General features: G+C 37.0%; 1 protein-coding gene across 1 annotated transcript in view; it reads right to left on the bottom strand.

The window, feature by feature from the left end:
• The window catches only part of CTNNA1 (catenin alpha 1), a 218,260-nt gene that overhangs the window by 143,315 nt on the left and 47,091 nt on the right, over positions 1-27,854 (bottom strand). The window contains exons 4-5 of the mRNA XM_036897096.2: positions 3,845-4,011; positions 3,208-3,327 (exon numbers count right to left, since the gene is read on the bottom strand). Coding sequence (XP_036752991.1) covers positions 3,208-3,327; positions 3,845-4,011 — 287 coding nt within the window. The remainder of the gene's footprint in view (positions 1-3,207; positions 3,328-3,844; positions 4,012-27,854) is intronic.

Genomic DNA, 27,854 nt, shown 5'->3' with positions numbered 1-27,854 from the left:
ATGATTCCCTAACTTAACCAAACCAGGTGTTTCAAGTAGACTCAGGGACAGTCTAACGGAAAACTGAGGAAATGACTGCTTCAATGTAATTTGAACTAATGATCGCATGCAGTGACCAAGGAATAGAAGTTAGCTCCTTCTAAGCAATCTATGATACTCTTATTTACCCAAGGGCTGGGAATTGAAGTAAAAGTTTCCTCTCATTTCCCTTTTAACAATATAAAATTGCAGGCATAGATACATTTGATCAGATTTCTCTTAGACTCAAATGACTATACTTAAACAGATCACAGTCAAACCCAGCCAGTTCACAGGGTTTACAAATACAACACTGGCAATACTATGATGAATGAAGTTTTCACGAAGCTGGGACCTTAGGATATAACAGCTAACAGCTGAATTCCCAAGAAAAGTAATAGTTTATAGGAATATATACTAAGACCCAATTCCTATAAAAGGCCACTTTATAAACAGGAGGCACACAACAGCCTACAGCCAGTCTTCGAAATGCATTCTACTGTAGGAAACTAAAGCTAAAGTTTAAATAATTAGGCCCAGTGAAAACTATAAATGACCATGACACACTACAAACTCAAGACAAACTTTAAAATATGTACATGTATCATTCAAGACATCAGCAGAAAACAGTACAATCAAACTGAGTAATTCGAAGATGGTTTAGGAACATGCTACAAGGATATGGGTAACATGCAGGGAAACCACAGGCTGTTTTAGGGCACTTAGGCCTGAAGAGACACAGGGAGGCAGAAGAACCAGGGAAGCAAGGTGTGGGGAGAACACCGCTCAACAGGGGCTATGACTTTTAGCCACCCAGGGCAACCAGCAGGGAGGGAGCCAGGAGAATCTAACTTCAGCCTCAGTCTCTGATCTCCATTTCCTACTACTCTCACTGCCCAAACCTAACCAGGAACCAGCGGACAAAGGTGCCCCTGGATGCATCCAGACAGGTCAGGTTCCTGAAGCCAAGAGCAAAGGTGGAAGACAGATACGGACAGGTGAGCAGAAGATCAGCTGGCATGTTAACTAATAACTTCAAGATTTTTACAACATCTTATTTTGGAAATATCTGAAAATTACTAACTTTTCTTTTAATACATCAAGGATCCTGTATTCATGGATATCCATGGATTCGTAGCACACATAATTAAAACTCAGGCAGCTCAACTTCCCAGTGAGTTGTAAGTTTCTTCAGTGGCATACAAAATTCTGAACTATTACGGTGCTTTATCATCAACTTGCTTATTTCACCATTTTGCAGATATATGTAGTAGTGTCCATCTAAATGTTCTCAGCTCCCTCAAATAACAGTGAGTCTTCATAAACCAAGACCACACTAGGTTTTAAGACAGTAGGACTACCCACTAAACTTTATTTTTTAATGTAACTAATATTTCACATATTCAAATGAGAATTTATAAAACATTAAGTGAAATGGCCAGCTTGCCATTATTTATAGAATTACTATACTATTAGACAACAAATTATTCTTAGAATTCAATCAGCCCCAGCAAGAAGAAAACAAATGACTTACGATTTACGTGATGGAGACATAAGCCTACACAAGAACAAACGATAAAAGCACACTGAGCCTATACTAACTAAATTACTCAGGCAGTAACACCAAATATAGGTAAGTCATCATGTATAATATTAAGTACTAGAAATGAAAAACCAGGATATCATATGTGTAGATTCAGTCTGATCACATCTTACAGCATGAAATATGAGCAATAACTACTACTCACCAATTACCTACTGCTGAGGGCCTAATTAGTGTCTGGCATTATGTTAAATATTTTACATAATTTTATTTAATTTAATTCTCTCATCCCTGTGTGGTTTTTATACTAATGTAAATATAACCAAATGAAAATTACTAAGAAGACTCCAAAACTGAGGCTGTCATATATTGGGACATCTAATCTACAGTATTGATCCCATTTTCCTTGCACCTGTCAGAGCTCCTGGGTGATCCTGTCCTCGGGAAGGCTACCCCAAAGATGGACCAGAAGGTAGATCTTCATTACTCTATAAGTCAGACATAGTAACTGCTTTCCTCTTAACAATGATTAGTGAGGAATAAGCATGTTACACAATTCAGATTTAGGGCAAATCTGTTAGTGGCTTCTAGACCATTTGCTTATAAAGAGAGACATATGTAAGAAACAGTCTTTTTTTTCTTACTAGACATACAGATGTGTGCAAACGTCATGCCTAGAGCATCTGCAGCCATCTCATACAGGGCACACTGAAGATGGCAGAGCTGGAATATGTTAAGAACCTAGATCCTTGATGATACTTGATACTGCAAAGCCTTTAAGCTTAACAACCCTGAAGTCAATCTAACTTGAGACCCTTAATTAGTAAAAAATAAATACCCCATTCTTCAAGCAGTTTTGGAGCTGGGTCTTCTGTGAACTGAAGCATAAAAGATCCTAACTAATACAGGTACTATTATTAACTAATAATAAGAATTCATCTTTCCAGGGCTTTTTACAAAATAAGAACTAAAAGCATAAGTTTAACGAGGACTGTATAAGCTGCTGTAAGAAGCTGAATGGTGATCTGCACATTCCTTCCGCAGAGCACACATCTAACACACAGCATCCAACAGAAATGGGCACAGAGAAGACTTAAAACCATCCCAACAGCAAAATCACCAAAGGGCTAGCAAAGCTTGGAAAAGTGAGAGCGTTGATCCACATGCCTCATAACACAAATTCCTAACACCATGGAAACTACTAAGAATGATTAATAAGAAATAGCTAAAAAGTGACAAAATGCAGAGGGAGGGGTGAGATAGTTTCTGATGTAGAAGTAATTCCAACATGTTTTAACTGGTTTAAGGTTTTTAAAAATTTGAATGAAACTCCACCACTAACTCAGGTCACTCACTGAACACACATAACAAGGGCCCATCACTTCTCCAGAGGTTATCGCAAATTGCTGAGCTATTTAAAGTAAAATTTTCAAGAGACTTAAAATAGGAACATAAGATGAATGCAACTTAATCACAGCCTTATTAACAACACAATACTGAAAGGAAACTTAGGAAATTAAATATTTTAATGGAACCACATTAGCAGAGGGAAGTACTGGTACCATCAGAAAACTTAAGCAAAATGGATTTTCCCCTGTAGATAATAATATAAACAACTTTACTATATGCCCAAATCATAATTGTACCTGCTGTCTTTTGGCTGCCATAATGTTCAGCTTATCCACTTCAGGTTTCAGGGCTTTATACTGTATTCCTAAGTCTTGTTCAGTGCCAGCATTCCTCAGTTTCAAGATACCATCTTCCACCTATAAAACATAACCCCCCAAAAAAGAAAAATTCTAAACAAGTCTGTACATAAAGAAGATCTAGAAATTATTATTGCTTTTAAAAGCCACTCAGTTAGCAATCCAAACTTTCTTTTGGGTTTACATGACCCTCAAACATCTGAGCAGCTGCTACAGGGGAGCTTTGTCAGAGGTGAGAAAGACAACACTATACTGACTTCTATCTAAAAGCATACAATTTAACATATCCTGGTTTCTTAACTCTGGAATTCTACTGATATAAGGAAATGTTTATTCACTACAGAAAAAGGGAAAGAGTCAAAAAACAATACCTTTGCTACAAGTTCTTCATTAGACCAAGACGACACAGACTCACTGCAGGGCCAGCATGATGTACACTTGGAATAGAGGAGTAAGTGATCCTCGTCCACTAGATAAACCAAGTTTAAAGCCAAACCAAATCCTATGCTGAACTAAGTATGGCCAGCAGCAGCCTCACTGTGATAGAGAACAACTATAAACACAAGCCTGTACTTACAACTTTCAGTTGAACAAGTAATTTGTAGACATCTGCCATGTCAGCCAAAATAAGGAGCCGGGTGACAGCAGAGAGCAAAGCTCGAGCTGCACGAACCATGCTGCCGCGCTTCACGGAAGAGCAGGGGTCGTCGGCAAACTCACCAGCAGCACTCTTCATCAGGTCACCTGGTTCCCAGAGTGAACACAAAAACTCAGCAGGACTGAACCCAACAACTGATCGACACTTTAAGAAATAAAAATAATCCAAACTTTGTGAATTTAATGCACAGAATTTGATTTGAAGGTTTTCATTTTTGATATATTTTTTCTTTTGTTTGTTTCATAGCTATCACTAAGAGAAGCACCCTCATGTTGCTGGTCAAAGCACAGAATCTGGAGAGTGATTTGGCACTATCAAAAGCCTTAAATATTCATTTCTAATGACCTAATAATACTTATTTCTAAAAAGGAGCCTTATATGTATCCTAAGGAAAAAGAATCCAAGATTTGAATGGGAGAAAAAAATGGATCTAATGCAATCTACCCTCACACATCCACAGAATAATACAGAAATACAGCAACCATTATGCAGGACCACCACACTTCATTAACCATCCCATCTAATGTGTACAGCTCTCACAGATGCACTGGTATGTGAAAAAACAGAGTTCAGGCACTGACTCATTTTCCTCATGGTAAAACACTGCCAACATCTCAAATGCTCAACAAAAGCATCTAGTTTAACAAATTATGGTATAGCCTACAATTCACTATAATGCAAACAGTAACATATATGAAAAACTGTTGAGGCTTATGAATTACTGAGCAGAAAAAAGATGAAATAATAATGACATATAATCTATGTCCTTAAGTAAAAAGAATGGAGTCAAAAGGCAAATAATAGTTACATGAAATTACAATCTGACTCTTTACATTATTCTATACTTGTAAAAACATTTTCTATAATAAACAATTACATCCATATTTTTTAAGAAGCTAAAAACATATACATTTTACTATCATTATTAGGAATATCCAGCTCATACAATCCTGAATTCAACAATGCTAAGAATTTATGTATAACATTTCCTGAAACTTGTAAAATAACTCATAGTTTTTGTCACTCATTTCTATTATACATAGGGTGCCTATTGTCCCTCTTTTCTTATAGCTGGGAGCAACTGGAGGGCTGGGGCTGGTCCACCAATACTGACAATGCCTTTATGGTGACATCTGAATTCCAGGAAAAGCAATTCCTCCCTCCCTTGCTGAATGTGTCCACTTCACATTAAAGCCGAAAGGCCACTTACTCTCTCATCTCTTCCACACATGTAAAAATATTCACTCTCAAAGCCTAGCTACTTCTGAAGAGATCTACCAAATTTCTCCAAGCTGGAAAATTCAGATGCAGAATATGAGCTTGGTGGTGGGGCAGTTAGATGCACTCTCAGACCCATACCCTGATTTGGTACTAAGAGTAAAGACAGGCTCTGACTATCTGTCAGGTCAGAAATGAAGAATTTCATAGTCAAAACTTTTTCCTGGATCTACGATACAAACATAGGAAGATACAGACATATGGCAACTATTATGTGGATATATAACATTAAAAAAGCTATCTTACTGTACAGTAAATACAGGCCTCGTTTGGTCATTTATTCATTCAACAAATACTTATTTGAGCACCCACTATACAGCAAAGAATACATTAGGTACCAGTGATAGAACACGCAAGAAAAGATCCCATGTTCTCATGGAGTTTTAAGAAAGGGGGAAGACAGAGAAGCAAACAATTAAAAGTTGATAAAGACAAGGCACTTGTATTCAAAGGGCTCACAAATTAGAGAGTATTACAATGCAATCAGAATTACAATGGCCCTGCAGACAAGGTTGCAATGAGAAGATAGGAAAAACTACTCACGAAAGAAGACTCAAAAGCATTGTATAAAAATATATTTCCATTAAATAGTACTAGTAATAAGAGATATTAAACAAAAGATATTAACCTAAACAATAAGTTAAATTTCACCTCTTTATTGAGAGTTTGCTGGACACTAAAACAAGTCCACTACCAGGGATACAAAACTGAACAAGGGTGTCATTGTTTTCAAATGGTTTGTAAACAAGAAAAGAGAAATGTACATGGCATTTTAATATAAAAGCTGTAAGAAAAGCACAAAGTACCACAGGGCTTAAAGGGAGGAAAGGAAGCACTAATTAGACCAACTTGGGGAAGAAGCAAAATGCCAACAGTTTTATGGAAGACATGGTACACTAAAATGGATTCTACCCTCAAAGACTAAGAAGGATTTTTTGGCAGTAGAGTTAAACTAGGTGGTATTTGCCCTTCTTTACAAATGAGACAACTTGAAGCTTAGACAGGTTAACTAACAACCCCAGCCACTTAGTATTTAATTATGGTACTACATACTAGAGTAATATATACCTAATATAATACAGTAAATGGTAGAGCCAGGGTTTGTAATTCCAATGTTTATGCTCTTAAGACCACTAATCAAAGTGATGAACATAGTAAGAAGATATATTTCGGGGCTAAGTTCTCTAGCCTAACTGGGAAGCAAGGGATGCGTACAGAAGCCAAAGATGGGAATGCAAAGGACATGGACAGAATACAAAGAACACCTGAGCCAAAGAGGGAAGTCAAAGTCAGAAATACACAGGATTAACCTAACAAAAGTACATACATACAATGGAGGTTCCTCAAAACACTCAAAATAGAAATACCATTTGACCCAGGAATTCTACTCCTAGGAATTTACCCTAAGAATGCAGGAGCCCAATTTCAGAAAGACATATCAGTATGCACCCCTATGTTTATCACAGCACTATTTACAATAGCCAAGAAATGGAAGCAACCTAAGTGTCCATCAGTAGATGAATGGATAAAGAAGATGTCGTATACATACACAATGGAACATTATTCAGCCATAAGAAGAAAACAAATCCTACCATTTGCAACAACATGGATGGAGCTAGAGGGTATTATGCTCAGTGAAATAAGCCAGGTGGAGAAAGACAAGTACCAAATGGTTTCACTCATCCGTGGAGTATAAGAACAAAGAAAAAACTGAAGGAACAAAACAGCAGCAGACTCACAGAACCCAAGAAGGGTCTAAGAGTTACCAAAGGGAAAGAAAAGAACTGGGCAGGATGGGTGAGAAGGGACGGATAAGGGGGAAAAAGGGGCATTACGATTAGCAGACATAATGTAGGGCGGGGGGCACGGGGAGGGCTGTATAATACAGAGAAGACAAGTAGTGATTCTATAGCATCTTACTACGCTGATGGACAGTGACTGTAATGGGGTATGTGGAGGGGACTTGAAAAAAAAGGAATAAAGTACTAATACATGCTACAACATGGGTGAACCTTCAAAAAGCATTATGCTAAGTCAAATAGGGGGGACTTGATAATAGGGGGAGACTAGTAACCATAATGTTGTTTAAGTAATTGTACATTAATGATACAAAAAAAAAAAGTATATACATACAATAGGCCTGATCAGAGAGACAGGTCAGAAAGTCACAGTGAAAACCCAGGAAAAAACAGTAATAAATTATAATGGCAAAGGTCAAATGATAAAACCTTTGATTATGAAAAGTAAGAGAAGAGAAAGTCATCAGAGATTATTTAAAGGTTTCAAGCTAGGGTTATCTTGAGATGGAAAAGAGGGTCAGACTGCTGTATGAGTGCACATGAACTGGGGAAGATTTTTAAAAAGCTGGAGGCCTCAACAACCAAAAAACAACCTGATTAAAAAATGGGCAGAGGATATGAACAAACACTTCTCCAAAGAGGAAATTCAGATGGCCAACAGGCACATGAAAAGATGATCCACACCGCTAATTATCAGGGAAATGCAAATTAAAACCACAATGAGATATCACCTCACACCAGTTAGGATGGCCAACATAGAAAAGACAAGCAACAACAAATGCTGGCAAGGATGCAGAGAAAGGGGAACCCTCCTACACTGCTGGTAGGAATGTAAACTAGTTCAACCATTGTGGAAAGCAATATGGAGGTTCCTCAAAAAACTAAAAACAGAAATACCATTTGACTCAGAAATTGCACTCCTAGGAACTTACTCAAAGAAAACAAGCTCTCAGATTCAAAAAGACATATGCACCACTATGTTCTTTTGCAGCACTATTTACAATAGCTAAAACATGGAAGCAACCTAAGTGTCCATGGATAAAGAAGAAGTGGTACATATACACAATGGAATACTATTCAGCCATAAGAAAGAACCAAATCCTACCACTTGCAACAACATGGATGGAACTGGAGGATATTATGCTCAGTGAAATAAGCCAGGTGGAGAAAGACAGGTACCAAATGATTTCACTCATTTGTGGAGTATAACCATGAAGCAAAACTGAAGGAACAGCAGCAGCAGACTCACAGACTCCAAGACGGGACTAGTGGTTACCAAATGGGAGGGGTGGGGGAGGATGGGTGGGGAAGGAGGGGAGAAGGGGATTGAGGGGTATTATGATTAGTACACATGGTGCTTGGGGGAGTCACAGGGAAGATAGTGTAGTACAGAAAAGACAAGTAGTGACTCTGTGGCATCTTACTACACTGATGGACAGTGACTTCAATGGAGTATGGAAGGGACTTGATAATATGGGTGAATGTAGTAACCACAATGTTTTTCATGTGAGACCTTCATAGGAGTGTATATCAATGATACCTTAAGAAAAAAAAAATTTTTTTAAGCTGGAGCCCTTGAGACTGGATTTAGGAGTTAAGGGGAGGGAGACTATGACAAGAGAAACAAAACAAACCAAAATGATGAACTGTCAAAAACAATAATTTCCAAAAGAAAACTTGTCAACAAAATTGAATGCATACACATAGGTCAATGGAATAGAAAATGAGAATCCAATGAATCAATTTTCAACAAATAGAGCTGTAACAACTGGATATCCATTATTTATAAGAATGAAGTTGGACCCCTACCTCACACCACATTCTTTCAAAATAAATCAAACCTAAATATAAGAGCTACAATTACAAAATGCTTACAAGAAAACATTGATGTAAGCTTTCATGACCTCTCATCAGGCAATGGTTTCTTAGCTATGAAACCAAAAACATCAATAGAAGAAAAAGTAGATCAACTAGACATTATCAAAATTTAAGATTTTTGTGCTTCAATGGACAATATCAAGAAAGTGAAAAAAACCAACAGATGGGAGAAAATTTTTGAAAACCATGTTATTTGATAAGTATCCATAATATATAAAGAACTCTTACAAATTCAACAAAAAGACAAATAGTCCAATTTAAAAGAGTCAAATGAATTGTAGACATCTCTCCAAAAAAATACATATAAACAGCAAAGAAGCACACGAGAAGATGCTCAACCTCAGCTGTAAGCACACTGCAAATCAAAATCACAGTGAGATACTGCTTCATATCTACTAGAATGGCTATAATCAGGCAGCTAATAATAAAGTTGGTGAGGATTAGAACTCTCATGCCCCAATGGTGGGAATATAAAATGGTGCCACCACTTTGGAAAACAGCCTAGCAGTTCCTCAAAAGGTTAAATGTAGCATTACCATATGATCCAGCAGTTCCATTCCTAAGTAGATACCCAAGAGAACTGAAAAATATGTACATAAAAACTTACATGAATGTTCACAGCAGCACTATTTGCAATAGCTGAAATGCGGAAACAATCCAAACATCCATCAGCTAATGAATGGTTAAACAAAATGTGATATCCACACAATAAATTTAAAGAAGGAAAAAAAAGGAATGAAGTACTAATACATGCTACAACATGGGTGAACCTTCAAAAAGCATTATGCTAAGTCAAAGAAGTAGCCACAAAAGGCCACATATTATATTATTCCATTTATATGAAATGTCTATAATAGGTAATCCATTGAGACAGAAACCAGATCAGTGATTTCAAAAGACTGGGGCAGACAGGAAGAGTGAAGACTGACTGCTAAGAGGCACAGGGTTTCTTTCTGAAATAATGAAAATGTTCTGGATTACATAGTAGTGATGGCTGCATAGTCTTGTAAATACTAAAAAACCACTGAACTGAACATTTTCAAAGGTTGAATACCATAATATATGAGTCATGGCTCAATAAATAAAAACAGAAAAAAGAATATCAAATGCAGTGGCATGAAAGAGCACAGGCCTTGGAGCTGAGGGCAAGCTTACGTTTTGGCTTCACCACTTACCAGCTATGTGACTGGATTCCATAGCCTGTTTCCTCTTCTGTAAAATGAAGAGAATACCTTGTTGTGAGGGTCAACTAAGAAAATATGTAAAATGCTTAGTTCACTGTCTTGCACTAGGAGACAATATAGGATTGGTAGAAATTATTATTTGGTTAAACAAGGTAAGAAAGGAGAGAAAAGGTCTTCATTGTGTTTCATGCATTTTCATTTGTTCAACAATGACTTTCAAGAATATACATGCTTTCATACCACAGAGAAGACAAGTAGTGACTCTACAGCATCTTACTACGCTGATGGACAGTGACTGCAATGGGGTGTGTGTGTGGTGGGGGCGGGGCGGGCAGTTCTTGATAATATGGGTGAATGTAATAACCACAACGTTGCTCATGTGAAGCCTTATATACATGCCTTCTTTCAGTAAATGTTTACTGAGCACCTTCTATGAGCCAGGCACTATTCTAAACACTTGGGACAGAACTTAACTAACCAGACAAAAATCCCTGGCTCCAGGAGGCAGCTGATATTCTAATGAGGTCAAGATAATAAACACAAAAAAGTTAATCATATAGTTTGTTAGACAAAAGTATTTGGGGAGGGAGGGACAGAAACAGAAAGAACAACAGGGAGAGTTGGGATACAGGACGCAATTTAAAATGGGGAGATCAAGGCAAGCTTTGTTGAAAAGGTACCACATGAGGAAAGTCTTCAAAAGGAAGCAGAGGAGCAATGTGGCTAGAGAAAACATCCAGGCAGAGGGAGTATCAATTCAAAGACACTAGACCCTAGGGCAAATGCATACTGAATGTTCCTGGAAGGCCAAGAAAGCCATGTGGCTGGCATGGAGGGCAGGAGGAAGAAGAGTTTGGTGAGAGATGCAAAGATAGACTGCAAGTAACAGAACCAGTTAGAAATAAGACTGGTTTCAACAATTTGGCCTGCTCCCAGAAGGAAAGGTCAGCAGCATAGGAAGAAACTTTTTTGTTTTTATTTTATTTTGTGTAGGGATAGCAGGATAATGTAAGAGAGAAGATTATGAAATGAACTTAAAAGTCAAACAGGAACTGCAGCTTCACCAGTGAACAGGTTTGTTTCCACAGTTGTACAAGAGAGATAATACAGGTAATCCTCCCTTTGTACAGAAGTGCAGATCAGTAAAAATGACCATACAAGCTGAAACACTACAAAATGATCTTAATCCTCAACAGGAAAAATTTAAATTGTCCTGTGCCTTTAAAATTCTTTGTCAAAAGGTTAAAAGCTCCTTTATTGTTGATAATAAATGCACAAGGAATTGGGTGGAAAATAGTATAACTAATATTTATTTAATACATTGTAATTTAAAACATTATGAACTCTGAAAATTAAAGTGTTTTATTTCTTTGTAAGAGAACTTTTCAAAACTACTTTTTGAACAATGCCTGTGTTCTTCAAAATTTGACTTAGGAGAGGGAGCACATTCATCTTTTCTAACCCTTGGCATACTGTTGTGTTTCTTTCTAAATTTGGGTCCATTTCCAGTACTTGATCCCCTGCACTATCAAAGTCATGAAATACCTCTCAAGGGTTCCTTTAATGTGAGGGTTTGATGGCATCACTTGGACACCTCTCGGGCATCATCCTCTTCACCACACTACATATTTAAGTTTGCCTTCACTTAGTTCCTCTGACTGCTTATCTAGTCTCTTAAACAGCTGCTTGTCAACATGTCCAGTCAGTTATTTCTTCTACAACTTCATTTACATTATATTTAAACTTAAAATTTGGCCTTATCACTTTTTGTTTCTTTGCTTCACTTTCATCTTTGTTAGCAAATTCCCTTTTTAATGATCCCTTTTTGTAAAATGGTTCACATGGGTTTATCATGGGGAGACAAGGAAGCAACACAACTACACACTTGACATAAACTGCATAGTTGCATGGTTACCAACCACTAACAGATTTTGAAGAAGGGACATGATTGGTCAGTGATCTTGACACACATCTGTTACTCATGTAGTGATTTGTACACTTAAGAGCTAGCAAAGTCTGTAACTTATGCAATCACTCAGTTAATATACCATGGTAACTAAACTTTGAACCATGCTATTAGGAGACTGGTGTTATTTAACTGAACTGTGGTAACTGGAATTTGTGCATATTGAAACCATGCAAAAAGTGAGGACTGCCACCATGCACCCCCAAGGGTTGCTACAGAAAGGAAACCAAACATTCAGTAGAAGCCCATTAACATCCATTACCACTACTGGCATTAGTTACAGACGGAGAGACGAGGAGAAGGCAAAAAGACACTTTAGACACATAATTAAAGAATGAAGGTTCTAGATCCCCTACAGGTACACACACGCTCAGGACCAGGGAGGAAGTGAGGAGAGCCATTAAAGGAGGAAAAGGAGGTTCTTGTACTCTCAGATGAGAGTGAAAGCAGAGGCAGCAAGGCTTGCAAGCAGAATGAAGCTCAGATAGTTGAGGAATCTCATTTTCTCAGACACAGTAAAAAAAACTGAGCAGGGTGGAAATGGAAATGAGGGCTTGAGGAAAGTGGAAAAACTGTCTAAATCAACTGCTATAGGAAATGAAAAAGGGAGTTAACCTGAGGTAAATGAAAGAACTGTGGGCAGAAGTAATGGCCCAAATTAGGCCAAAGAGGATGAACTTAAGTCAATTAGTCCAACTAAATGAATAAACTCTTCAATGATTAGCTTACATTCGAACAGAAGAGTGGAAAGTCTCGTACTTTTAAACTTAATTTTAGTCACTTAACTTCTCTATGCTAATCTCTAAATTTTTTACCCACCCAATCTCTTTTTTCAACATAACCTTCCCCTGAATTCTCACTCCCACTCAGGTTCCTCTTAATCTAATGCCTTCCCGGTCAGCTTAACATCATTCCAAAGTAATATCAGGTCAAATGACCACAAATAAGTGGAACTGGAAGGAAGAAGCAAAGTGAGTTAAATATATTTACATTCATCCTAATCTCTTTCAGCTCACAGCCATTAATAACAAATCCTTAACTTCATGGCTAACATATGATGTAAACAATGAAAAATATATCAGAAACATACAGTATGATGGATTAAAATGTTCAGTTTCTCTACTCACGAAACTATGAACAAATATGTAAATAAGCCACAAGCTAAAAGCAAGGTCCTCAAACTTCAGCTGAACAGTTCTCTCTGTAAAAGGAACATAACACAAAGCCTGACTTGAGATGTTTAGTAAGTCAATACCAAAACTGAAAATTCTCTAAAAACAGTAAAATATAACTGTTAATTAGTTTATGTAGCATACTTGTAAGACTTCTCAAAAGCACACTTGTACACAAAGGGGAAACTGAGGCAGACAGGCCCTCTGTCCAGGGTCACATGGTCAGCAGTAAAGGCTGAGAACATAAATGGGTCCTCTGGCCTTGTCCCAACAGTCTCCATCATCTACATTACACCTGGTATTAGCTAAGATATCAAGGAGATCAAAACTGAGAGAACCATCTGTTACTGTTCCATCTACCACAAAATCAGATGTCAGCATGCCCATTCCCCGATGTGTTCCCCTAACTAAGCTGAAGATAAAAGGTTAAATTCCTCAAGAGTTCAAAACAAGGATGATGGGCAATTGTAAAAGAATTAAACCAAAAAACCATAGTTCTACATTAGAACAGGGCCAGATGAAAGCTTTTCTGAAGCATCAAGTATCTTGAGTAAGTTCCCTTCAAAGCAATCCAACTTTTATAGTCATAGGGATAGGACAGGTTTGGGAAGGGAGGCGGCGGGGGGGATGAGAAAGACCAAAAATAAAGAAAAAGGCTTGGGCTTTTTTTAACCTGTGCTTAAGAAGTAGAAGATATTCTAATATGTTGCTCCTAAAACAAAGACTGTTCCGAAGTAATGTTAATCACTAAACAAACTACTTTCCCAGAACACTGCCATAGACAAAGTACTGGAACTGCGTCTAAAGCCCAGCTTATTTGGCAGCTGTTGTGAATTTGGGCTGCTTCATCTCTACCTCTGTTTTCTCTTCTGTAAATTGAGAGTACCATTTCCCACCACACTGGGTTGTTCTGAAAATTAAATGAGGTAATAAATGCAAAGCTCAACAAATACTTCCATGTCCCTTCCACTTCCCTATCTACTTTCTCCAATTCTTAAAACTATTCAGACCATGATCACTGTTCACACAGCAACCGTTTATTAACATTGTTAAAATAAAGTCATGCTAGCAAAATATGGTTAAGACAAGTGGTAAAATATGAGAGTCACCTGCAGTGCCCCTTATTTTTGTTATTATTTGTGTTTAGTTGCTGTGGAAGTTCAACTATTATAAAGATCCTAGGTAGACACTTCTCAAATAAAATTTTGTGAAAGCCTATTGTATCAAGCTGCCAAATCCAACAGAGAAAGATATTTTCAGACATCCACCTGAATATGCTTTTGAGGACAAGCAAACACAGCCATGTGTCAAAATAACAAGTTTCCACAAAAAGAGCTAAAAGCCATTTACCATCTTAAACATGTTTAATTATTTACTCATGCCAGGATCAAATTCATAGCCATTTGTGGAGGAATTCTGATTCCTCCTCTTCACCACTGATTTGCCTGCTCAGATCACTTTGTTCTCTTTGTAACAAAATGATTTTAAATGTCTCAAAATTCTTCCTAATTCTCAAATATTTCATACTATACTAGTGAACAATGGCAACCTTCAGTCTTTAAATAAAAAACTGCCCTATTTATCATAATCCCTTAAAATTTTTGAATATTGAATAAAACTCTGGCCATAACACTATTCAGAGAAATCTTTGGTTTTCTGGTTCAAAATAACCTCCTTAAATCATATTACTTTATAGAATATATTACTCAGCCGTTAAAAATTCTGTTGTATGTAGGAAGAATACTTAATGATACTAAAATGATGTTCAGGAACCATTAAGTTTAAAAAGTAAATGATATTATCAAGCAAAACACATTTCTACCCACGTGAGTATGTTCACAGAAAACAAATGTAAGGGTGCAGACCAAAATGTTAACCACTGGTTTCATCTCTGGGTAACATAACTATTTTACCAGGCTAATTTTATTTTCTTCTTTTTGCTCTTACTATCAAAAACATGTTCCCTGCAGAAAATTAACTTTTGTTCAAAGTAAGTTTTTGATTCTACTCAAAAATTAGCCAGAGGAAGGGAAAAAAAAAAAAGGGCAGGCACGACACAGTTAAGTCTGTTATAAACTGCCCTGTGCTGACCAACCTGGCATCTTTTTTACATATTAGAAAGTAAAAAATATCAGCTCTGGGTTCTTGTACCTAAAACTTCCTTATCACAGGAGTCCTAAGTCTTAAAACTTACTTTTTTAGTGCTTTAGTTATACTGATAAATCTACTTTATATCAAATTATCTTAAATATATCAATTGAAGGATCTCACTCAGAAGTAATATATAACTGTTCTTATTTATGATTCCACCAACTTCCATTTTACAAAGTAATAAATGGACAGGACCAACACTTAAAATTATTTGCTAATTTCAAGATAACCAAAAATTAACACCCATTTCCCAACCTGTCCTGTTTCCTGCCCCTTATACTCCCCCTGCCCCAAATTTTTTAATTCACTTTCCATGATCTGGTAATAAAATAAGACACTTTCCACACTTACCAATGAAGGTAAACTGGCAATACAGTTGCAAAGAAAAACAGATTTCATAACACAGTTCTTATGGGAAGCAACCAAATAATGGTATGTAGCTGACAGAACCCACCTGCCCTGTGACATGAGGATGAACTTCAATAAAACACTTAATCCTCTCCACCTCCACCTTTCCAACAACAGACTCCTAGATACATCTCTATAATCACAGAAAAACTGACAATGACTCAAAAAATTCCTGACAGATGCTTTAAGAGAACTTTTTAATCCACAAAACTGTCTATCTTTTGAAAATAAACACAGGAAATAAACATTTAATATCATGTTATTTAAATACTATAAGCCCATCTAAATCAATTTAGAGAGTACATAGTAAACTCTCAACCTACACCCTTCTCCTATTCCATGGGATAAGGACAGGAGCTTTGAAATTTCTACTTTTTTCCAGTCAACAAAATGGATTTAAAATAAGAAGAAAAGTCAAAATAGAGTACCACACATATTCATGTTCTCATTTTCCTTACTAATTCAAGTGTGCCCTGCTGCTATTCAGAAACACTCCAAAGAGAAGCACTTACTTCCTGATTACACATTCAAATAAATGCATAACATGCATTTCAACTTGGAATCACTTGCTTAAGAAATTAACTTGTGGAAACCATGGTACTGCAACATCACGGCTGAAGTTATGCCAAAGTCAAAATTTCAAGACCTAAGATAATCTTCCTAAACTACACTGTACAAATATATTAAGGAAGTAACATTACCCACTCAAACATAAAAGTATTATTGTGCTGCTTAGTATTATTTGTTTTTGTGAATTTAACAAGATAGACTTTAAAAAAAGAGGAGCAATTTCAAAATGACAGGAAACATTAGAATTTAATAACTTCATTCTTCTTTCCTCACTTCCATGCTGGCTCTGCAAAGCAGCATATGCTCACACAAGGACAGTGATCCAGAAGCAGACAGCATCCTTGACACATTCCAAGTCAAAGAAAATACAGCCTCCACCCTAGAGACTTACGGTGTTAAGTTAGACAGACAACTTTAAGACATAAAATATCTAGATGACAAACAGTTAATGATTTTCTGGAATTTATATTTTGCTTTTTCTGCTCAAGTTAAATGAGGAGCAAGAGTAAATGGATTAAATGGTAAGAACAGAGGAATGGGGGTCAATAATGAACAAGTTTTAAATTATATCATGGTTCACAGGAACATATGAAGGGCAGGAGTTGGAGTGGGAGTGCTTCTAACAACAGACCCAGCCATCAGGGGATCACAGGAAAAGAGGCATCCTCAAAAATAAAAGAGAAAACAGGATGAAAAATCTACCAAGATGGCAAGGGAAAAAGGCAAGATAACAAATGAGAAGACAGAACTCAAACCAAGAGTATGAGAAAAATCAGCTCATCTTGTTAGGTTTAATGAAGAAAATGATTATACTAACCTGAAAACCTAATTAACTTTAACCTTCTTCAAAATGTTAAATGTTTCTCTGCTATCACTCTTCCTCAACATCATTAACACTTTTTGAAACCCACACTAACATTCCAGGGTAGGAATACTTTTAATTTTTCACAGGAGAAAAATGACAAGAGTCCATATATAAAATCAACTCATGATCCCAACCAGATTAAAACCACACTAACAAGACCAGACAAATTAAAATGCAATCTCTGTCAACACCCACACAATGTTCCTCAAAGCTTAAGTTTCAAGTCTTCACATCATGAACTTAGCAAACTTCAACTCCACTCTGCCTCCTGTCTACTTCTCAAACCCTATTTAAAACAGTCACTGACAGATGCTTTCTACTGATCACATCTGCCTTTTAACATCTATCTCCAGGCTGCCTATATTAGATGTGGGTACATCAGTGTAAACCTGTCAACATGTGCACAGGACAGAAGACCAATTTTCATCTCCTTCAATCTGACTCTATCTAGTCAGTTACCAGGGAGAAAATTATGCCTCAAGAACCTGACAGCTTAGGCTCAATATCCTTTTGCCAGGGATAAAATACATCATTATTTTCCTTAAAATTGCTTTGCCAAGATTCACAATGAAAAATAAATACACACACACACACACAGACCATATATACACATACATACATACACTCACATCTCTGTATGTATTTTTCCTTCTTCTTACATACAACTCCTTCAAGCTGTACCAAGGAAGATAACATCTATGTCCTCAATTTCACTACACAATTGCTGAGATAAATAAAAGAATCTCTTAATATTAAAAACCCTCATTACCTGTCCCTTAATAATGACAACACCCTAAGAGACCATCAGTTTTATCTGACTGGGTAATTCTCTGCTTTCAAGATTCAAAAAAGCTTGTAAGATCTCTTGAAACAAGACTATTAAAGAATATTCTCATCAATCAACTATAGTTCCTAAGATCATGTAGACGCTAGCAAACTCAATAATTTTAACTGAACTATTTTCATAGACCAATAAATACTACTTGTGTGCTCTAAAAGTGACACTTTGTACAGAAAAGATGGTTGTTCTAATGATTGAGACTTAGTATTGAACAATCAATGGATTGCTCTCAATAAACTTAAGTCCTACTTTTGCTCAAGGACATGCACTTGCAAGACACTCAGTTTACCGAAAATGGAATAATAATCTGAAACTCAGAACTTGAAAAGCCTTTAAAGAAATCTTAAGACAAATACTGCCTAAACAGAAAGACAGCAGTGTGAAAGGAGAGAAAGAAACCAAACCTCCTCCCAAAACCACATATAATATGAAAATACAACACGTACGTTAAATCCTGAAAGAGGAACAGGAAAGAAAGCTGCAGTAGACTGTCTACACCTGGGGAAACCAACACACCTCAAGGAAAAGGGCACCAGACCCGCTCCCCTGTGACCTCCGCCATCACTGCAGGGACTGCACAGATCCAGAGAGGAGAGCTTCTGGGCACTACAGAGCACCACCTACAAATATGAAACATCAAAAGAACCTGGTTCAAATCAAAATCCCACAAACACAAGAAAGATGGCCAAGTGAAACTGAACTCATCGATCTTCCTGAAAGAGATTTCAAAATAAAAATTATAAACATGTTCATGGAGCTACAGAAAAATATTCAAGAACTCAGGGAGGAATTTAGGAATGACATACAAATGTTCAAGAATACAGTATCTGAAATGAAACATACACAATGGAGGGATTTAAAAGCAGATTAGATGAAGCAGAGGAGATGGTAAGTGAAATAGAAATTAGGACTACAAAGAAGCTGAGGCACAGAGAAAAAAAGGATCTCTAGGAATGAAAGAACATTAAGAGAACTGTGTGATCAATCCAAACGGAATAATATTCACATTATAGGGGTACCAGAAGAAGAAGAAAGAGAAAAACAGATAAAAATGTCTTTGAGGAGGTAATTGCTGAAAACTTCCCCAATCTGGGGAGATACTCTCTCCGATCTCCCAATACAAGGGACCCAAGGAAGACAACACCAAGACATATAATAATTAAAATGGCAAAGATGAAGGATAAAGACTGAGTATGAAAAGCAGCCAGAGAGAGAAAAAAGATTACATACAAAGGAAAACCCATCAGGCTATCATCAGACTTCTCAGCAGAACCCATACAGGCCAGAAGGGAGTGGCATGATGTATTTAATGCAATGAAGCAGAAGGGCCTTGAACCAAGAATACTTTTCCCGCAAGATATTCATTTAAATTTGAAGGAGGGATTAAACAATTTCCAGATAAGCAAAAGCTGAGAGGATTTACCTCCCACAAACCATCTCTACAGTTTAGTTTAGAGGGACTGCTACAGATGGAAGTGTTCCTAAGGCTAAATAGCTATCACCAGAAGAAATAAAAGCACACTAAAGGAAGTAGACCAACTCATTACTAAGCAGATCGAAAATCAAATCAACCACCCCAAAGTCAGGCAACACATAGACAAAGAGTACAGAATATGATACTTAATATATGAAGAATGGAGGAAGAGAAAGGAGGAAAAAAAAACCCTTTAGATTGTGTTTGTTATGGTATACAAAGTGAGTTAGATTAGACTGTTAGATAGTACAGAAGTTAGTTACCCTTGAACCTTTGGTAACCACGAATCTAAAGCCTGCAAAGGCAGTAAGTACATACCTATCGATAATCACCCTAAATGTAAATGGTCTGAATGCACCAATCAAAAGACACAGAGTCACTGAATAGATAAAAAAAAAAAAACAAGACCCGTCTATATGCTGCCTACAAGAGACTCACTTCAAACCCAAAGACAGACACAGACTAAAAGTAAAGGGATAAAAAAAGGTATTTCATACAACTAATAGTGAGAAAAAACCAGGAGTTGCAATACTTGTATCAGACAAAACAGACTTCAAAGCAAAGTAACAAGAGACAAAAAAGGACATTACATGATGATAAGGCGGTCAGTCCAACAAGATATAAGCATTATAAATATCTATTGACCCAACAAAGGTACACCTACATATGTAAAACAAATTCTAACAGAATTAAAGGGGCAAATAGAATGCAATGCATTCATTTTAGGAGACTTCAACACACCACTCACTTCAAAGGACAGATCAAGCAGAGAGAAAATAAGCAAGGAGACAGAGGCACTGAACAACACATTAGAATAGATGGACCTAACAGACGTCTACAGAACACCCCACCAAAAGCAGCAGGATACACATTCTTCTCAAGTGCCTATAGAACATTTTCAAGAATAGATCATATACTAGGCCACAAAAAGAGCCTCAGTAAATTCAAGAAGACTGAAATTGCACCAACCAGATTCTCACACCATAAAGGTATGAACTAGAAATAAATTAGGCAAAGAACACAAAAAAGCCCACAAACATATGGAGGCTTAACAACATGCTCCTAAGTAATCAATGGATCTATGACCAAATAAAAACAGAGATCAAGCAATTTATGAAGACAATGACAACAATAACACCACAAAATCTGTGGGATACAGCAACGGCCATGCTAAGAGGAAGTATACTGCAATACAAGCTTACCTCAGAAAAGCAAGACAATCTCAACTTACAATTAATGAAACAAGACAAAGAAGAACAAATGAGGCCCAAAGTCAGTAAGACGAGAGACAATAAAGATCAGAACAGAAATAAACAAAATTGAGAAGAATAAAATAGAAAGAATCAATGAAAGCAGGAGCTGGTTCTTTGAGAAAATAAACAAAATATACACACCCCAGCCAGACTTACATAAACAAAATCAGAAATGAGAAAGGAAAAATCACTACAGACACCATAGAAATACAAAGAATTATTAGAGAATACTATGAAAAATTATATGCTAAATAACTGGATAACCTAGAAGAAATGGACAACTTTCTAGAAAAATACAACCTTCCAAGACAGACCCAAGACAAAACAAAATATGAACAGACCAATTACCAGCAACTGAACAACACACTAGAACAGATGGACCTAACAGACATCTATAGAACTCTACATCCAAAAGCAACAGGATACACATTCTTCTCAAGTGCACATGGAACATTCTCCAGAATAGACCGCGTACTAGGCCACAAAAAGAGCCTCAGTAAATTCAAAAAGACTGAAATCCTACCAACCAACTTTTCAGACGACAAAGGTATAAAACTAGAAATAAATTCTACAGAGAAAACAAAAAGGCTCACAAACACATGGAGGCTTAACAACATGCTCCTAAATAATCAATGGATCAACGACCAAATTAAAATGGAGATCCAGCAATATATGGAAACAAATGACAACAACACAAAGCCCCAACTACTGTGGGACGTAGCAAAAGCAGTCTTAAGAGGAAAGTATATAGCAATCCAGGCATATTTAAAGAAGAACAATCCCAAATGAATAGTCTAATGTCACAATTATCGAAACTGGAAAAAGAAGAACAAATTAGGCCTAAGGTCAGCAGAAGGAGGGACATAATAAAGATCAGAGAAGAAATAAATAAAATTGAGAAGAATACAACAATAGAAAAAAATCAATGAAACCAAGAGCTGGTTCTTTGAGAAAATAAGCAAAATAGATAAGCCTCTAGCCAAAGTTATTAAGAGAAAAAGAGAATCAACACACATCAACAGAATCAGAAAAGAGAAAAGAAAAATCACGACGGACCCCAAAGAAATACAAAAAATTATTAGAGAATACTATGAAAACCTATATGCTAACAAGCTGGAAAACCTAGAAGAAATGGACAACTTCCTAGAAAAATACAACCTTCCAAGACTGACCCAGAGAGAAACAGAAAATCTAAAGAGACCAATTACCAGCAACGAAATTGAAGCGGTAATCAAAAAACTACCCAAGAACAAAACCCCCGGGCCAGATGGATTTACCTCGGAATTTTATCAGACATACAGGGAAGACATAACACCCATTCTCCTGAAAGTTTTCCAAAAAATAGAGGAGGAGGGGATACTCCCAAACTCATTCTATGAAGCTAACATCACCCTAATACCAAAACCAGGCAAAGACCCCACCAAAACAGAAAACTACAGACCAATATCCCTGATGAACATAGATGCAAAAATACTCAACAAAATATTAGCAAACCGAATTCAAAAATACATCAAAACCATCGTACACCATGACCAAGTGGGATTCATCCCAGGGATGCAAGGATGGTACAACACTCAAAAATCCATCAATATCATCCACCATCAACAAAAGGAAGGACGAAAACCACATGATCATTTCCATAGATGCTGGAAGAGCATTTGACAAAATTCAACATCCATTCATGACAAAAACTCTCAACAAAATGGGTATAGACGGCAAGTACCTCAACATAATAAAGGCCATCTATGATAAACCCACAGCCAACATCATACTAAACAGTGAGAAGCTGAAAGCTTTTCCTCTGAGATCAGGAACAAGACAGGGATGCCCACTCTCCCCACTGTTATTCAACATAGTACTGGAGGTCCTAGCCACAGCAATTAGACAAAACAAAAAAATACAAGGAATCCAGATTGGTAAAGAAGAAGTTAAACTGTCACTATTTGCAGATGACATGATATTGTACATAAAAAACCCTAAAGACTCCACTCCAAAACTACTAGAACTAATATCCGAATTCAGCAAAGTTGCAGGATACAAAATTAACACACAGAAGTCTGTGGCTTTCCTATACACTAACAATGAACAAACAGAAAGAGAAATCAGGAAAACAATTCCATTCACAATAGCATCAAAAAGAATAAAATACCTAGGAATAAACCTAACCAAGGAAGTGAAAGACCTATACCTTGAAAACTGTAAGACACTCTTAAGAGAAATTAAAGAGGTCACTAACAAATGGAAACTCATCCCATGCTCCTGGCTAGGAAAAATTACTATCATCAAAATGGCCATCCTGTCCAAAGCAATATACAGATTTGATGCAATCCCTAGCAAATTACCAACAGCATTCTTCAATGAACTGGAACAAATAGTTCAAAAATTCATATGGAAACACCAAAGACGCTGAATAGCTAAAGCAATCCTGAGAAGGAAGAATAAAGTGGGGGGGATCTCACTCCCCAACTTCAAGCTCTACTACAAAGTCACAGTAATCAAGACAATTTGGTACTGGCACAAGAACAGAGCCACAGACCAATGGAACAGAATAGAGACTCCAAACATATATGGTCAATTAATATTCAATAAAGGAGCCATGGACATACAATGGGGAAATGACAGTCTCTTCAACAGATGGTGCTGGCAAAACTGGACAGCTACATGTCAGAGAATGAAACTGGATCGCTGTCTAACCCCATACACAAAAGTAAATTCGAAATGGATCAAAGACCTGAATGTAAGTCGTGAAACCATAAAACTCTTAGAAAAAAACATAGGCAAAAATCTCATGGACATAAACATGAGTGACTTCTTCATGAACATATCTCCCCGGGCAAGGGAAACAAAAGCAAAAATGAACAAGTGGGACTGTATCAAGCTAAAAAGCTTCTGTACAGCAAAGGACACCATCAATAGAACAAAAAGGTATCCTACAGTATGGGAGAATATATTCATAAATGACAGATCCGATAAAGGGCTGATATACAAAATATATAAAGAGTTCACACACCTCAACAAATAAAAAGCAAATAATCCAATTAAAAAATGGGCAGAGGAGCTGAAAAGACAGTTCTCTAAAGAAGAAATTCAGATGGCCAAAAGACACATGAAAAGATGCTCCACATCGCTTGTCATCAGAGAAATGCAAATTAAAACCACAATGAGATATCACCTCACACCAGTAAGGATCGCCATCATCGAAAAGACAAACAACAACAAATGTTGGCAAGGTTGTGGAGAAAGGGGAACCCCCCTACACCACTGGTGGGAATGTAAATTAGTTCAACCATTGTGGAAAGCAGTATGGAGGTTCCTCTAAATGCTCAAAATGGACTTACCATTTGACCCAGGAATTCCACTTCTAGGAATTTACCCTAAGAATGCAGCACTCCAGGTTGAAAAAGACAGATGCACCCCTATGTTTATCGCTGCACTATTTACAATAGCCAAGATATGGAAGCAACCTAAAAATCCATCAGTAGATGAATGGATAAAGAAGATGTGGTACATATACACAATGGAATATTATTCAGCCATAAGAAGAAAACAAATCCTACCATTTGCAACAACATGGATGGAGCTAGAGGATATTATGCTCAGTGAAATAAGTCAGGTGGAGAAAGAAAAGTACCAAATGATCTCACTCATATGTGGAGTATAAGAACAAAGGAAAAATGAAGGGACAAAACAGCAGCAGAATCACAGAACCCAAGAATGGACTAACAGTTACCAAAGGGAAAGGGACTGGGGAGGATGGGTGGGAAGGGAAGGATAAGGGCAGGGAAAAAAAAAAGGGATATCCAACAAAGTTACACATGTCTTATCATAAAGTAAATTTCTTACAAAAAAAAAATAGTAAAATGATATTAAAGCTAGAATGAAATGACTAGAATGCATATGCACATAGCCAAGAATATGAAGGGAATATAAAACTAAACATAAAACACTATTTATAATTATTCAAAAAATTAAATACTTAATATAAGAACACATGTAGATGATTTAAATGCTAAACACTGATTGATGAAAGAAATCAAAAAAGATCTAAATGGATGGAATCATTCTGTTCATGAATTGAAAACTCAATACCGTAAAAATGTCCATTCTCCCCAAACTGATAAGTTTAATGTAATTCCTATCAAAATCCCAGAATTTTTATAGATATAGGCAAAATTATTAAAAGTTATTTATATGGAAAAGCAAAATAAGTACAAAATAGCAAACAATTTAGAAAAACAAAATGGGAGGAATTATCTACACAATTCTGACTCACATAGCTACAGTAATAAAGACTATGTGGTATTGTGGAAAGACAGACATACAGATCAATGGAACAAAACAGAGAACCTAGAAATAATCTCACACAATAAAGCTGAACAATTTTTAACAAGGGTACAAAAGCAATTCAATGAAGGACAGGTAGTCTTTTCAACAAATGTACTAGAACAATTGGATATCCGTAGGGGGAAAAAATAACTCAACCTAAACTTCACCAGGTTATAAAAAAAATTAACCCAAAATGAACCATAGATTTAAATGTGAAACATAAAACTACAGAACTTCTGAAAGAAAACAGGAGAAAACCTTCATGAGCTAAACCTTACTGAAGAATTCTTACACGTGACACCAAAAGCCCAATCCATAAATAGGAAAAGAAAACCAAAAAAATTGGACTTCATCAAAATTAAAACCCTTTACTTTGCAAAAGACTGGTGAAGAGATGAAAAGACAAGCTACACCCACACCATGGAATATCCATGGAATACTATCTAGCAATAAAAAGCTACAAAACTACTGATACAAACACCAGCTTGTATAGCTCTCAAGGGCATCATGTTGAGTGGAAAAAAGCGGATCTCAAAAGGTCATATACCATATGATGGCATTTATACAATAATTCTGAATAACAGAATTAGAGACAGAGGCAGATTAGTCAATTGCCTTGGGTTAGGGATGGTGGGAAATGTGAGCAGCACAGGTGTGACTATAAAGGGGCAGCATGAAGGGGTTTCATGGTGATGGAGTAATAGTTTTGTTTCTTGACTGCAGTGCTGGTGACACAAATCCACACGTGATAAAACCAGAGACTTAATATATACATACCCTGCCAATGTTGATTTCCTGTGTTAATACTGAACTGTTAGTTCCCTAAGATGTAACCTTTGGGGGAAACTGGGTAAAGAGCACACTGAACCTCTCTGTACTACACATCTGCAACTTCCTGTGACTCAGAATAAAAAGTTATGAGAAATGAATACATGTTTACTTCTTATGAATGTAAATACACACTAAAGCAAATATGTAATTGAATTTTTTTAACTTAAAACTGGCACAGCAGAATCTTAATGGCTCTAAGTTGAGAATATGCTAATTTTAGGTAACTCACCTAGAGTTTTTAGTAACAAACACTGCCTCAACACATACCCTAAATGATTCAAGTCACAGGAAAATAAATTACAATTTTTCACATATCAGGTCCCTCTGTTATTCCTACGAAGATCAGCCACCTGCACAGGCCAAGCTGGCAGTTAACCTGCCTGATGACAGGCCAATCCTCCCTTTCCATGTCAAAGCAGTCCTTTCCTCAACAGCTCCACCTCAGCCCCCAGCACTGTCTTGGTCCAACTGTTGGTCCTCCAGGCTGTCTCCTAACCCATTCCTCTTCCTGCACATAGCTCAAGGGACTGATCTCCCCCCAAACACCACTTTTCCTCATATTCCGTGTAGCCCAGATGGCAGAACTTCTTAAAACAGGAAGAATGTTAAGGAGACATATTTCAGTTTAATTTAAGAAAAAAAAAAGCTTTAAAAATAAACAAAGCAATGCTGGAAAAAGCTACTTCCAGAGGTAGCAGTTTCTGTGTCACTAGATATATTCAAGCATATGAGAACCTGAACCTGTAAGACCTAGTCCTGTTCCAACCACAGAATTCCTGTGTCATTTCCCTCACAGCCCTCCCTTCTTCACCTGGCATCAAAGTGAACCTCTAAAATCTAGCTCCAACCTCTTTCTTTCTAACCTTTCCTCTGAGCACCCCACTCCACTCAGGACCCCCACTGTTCCCCCAGGCACACCTGGCACAGTCTGCTATGTTTTCTTACCTGGATGACTTTTTACTCTTGTTCGTCCACCTTTCAAGATCCATGCTTACCCTCCCAGTCCACTCTATTTCCTGCATGCCACTCATGTTATCAACTTACTTTTCAAGTCCACGTGTCCTGACTATAAGCTCTTGGACAAAACAGGAAAGACAGCCTCCTGTCTGCTAGAAGACAATCTCTGTTCATCAAAGACCACAAAGAGTCACCCAGCCCTTTCCCCACTCTGATTTCTCTGAACACAGCTTTTTCCCAGGAAATCCATGTTGCTCAGTACACCCTTCTATTCAGCCCCTTTAATGAGCAGAATATCATTAGGAGCAGTGCATTCAGCTTCTTTGGGCCTTCTCCTCCTTCATCCACCCAGAAAGGCCCATGAGATTATTGGGAAGAAGTTACTGATGCAGCAATAAGTCTCTGATCTTGGCCTTTGAGACCCAACTGTAAACTTTAACAATGGACTTAAAAACTCTGTTCTAGTGGAAACTATTCCTCATCACTCCACTTTCAATTTACCATCACTGGTCCTCTTCTACTGATGTCTCTCCTTTTTCAAACAAGTTTCATTTAGACTTTTCCATCTCTGTCCCTTGGATGTCCCCTACCCTCTTTTTCTCATCAGAGTCCTATTCAAAGATTCATAAAATACATTTACTCTTTTCTAGGTATTGTTAACATACATATGTATGAGAAGTGACTACTAACGAGTATAAGATTTCTTTTTGGGGTGATGAAATATTCTGGAATCAGATAATGGTGATAGATGCACAACTCTGTGAATATACTAAAAGCCACTGAGTTACAGACTTTATATTTAAGGGTGAATTTTATGTTATGTAAATTATATCTCAATTTTTTTAGGTTCTCCACTCCTACCTCTGTACTCACATTTGGCACTGGGGAGGAAAATTCATTTTAACTTGTGAGGTAAGAGCCTTTCTCACATATTTCTTGAACACATAGTCAATTATCTTCCTTAAATACTTAAGTG

This window comes from Manis pentadactyla, chromosome 13 (genome assembly GCF_030020395.1).
Source record: "Manis pentadactyla isolate mManPen7 chromosome 13, mManPen7.hap1, whole genome shotgun sequence".
Lineage (NCBI taxonomy): Eukaryota > Metazoa > Chordata > Mammalia > Pholidota > Manidae > Manis > Manis pentadactyla.
The sequence above is the reverse complement of the archived record's forward strand: the minus strand, read 5'-3'. Positions and strand labels throughout refer to the sequence as shown.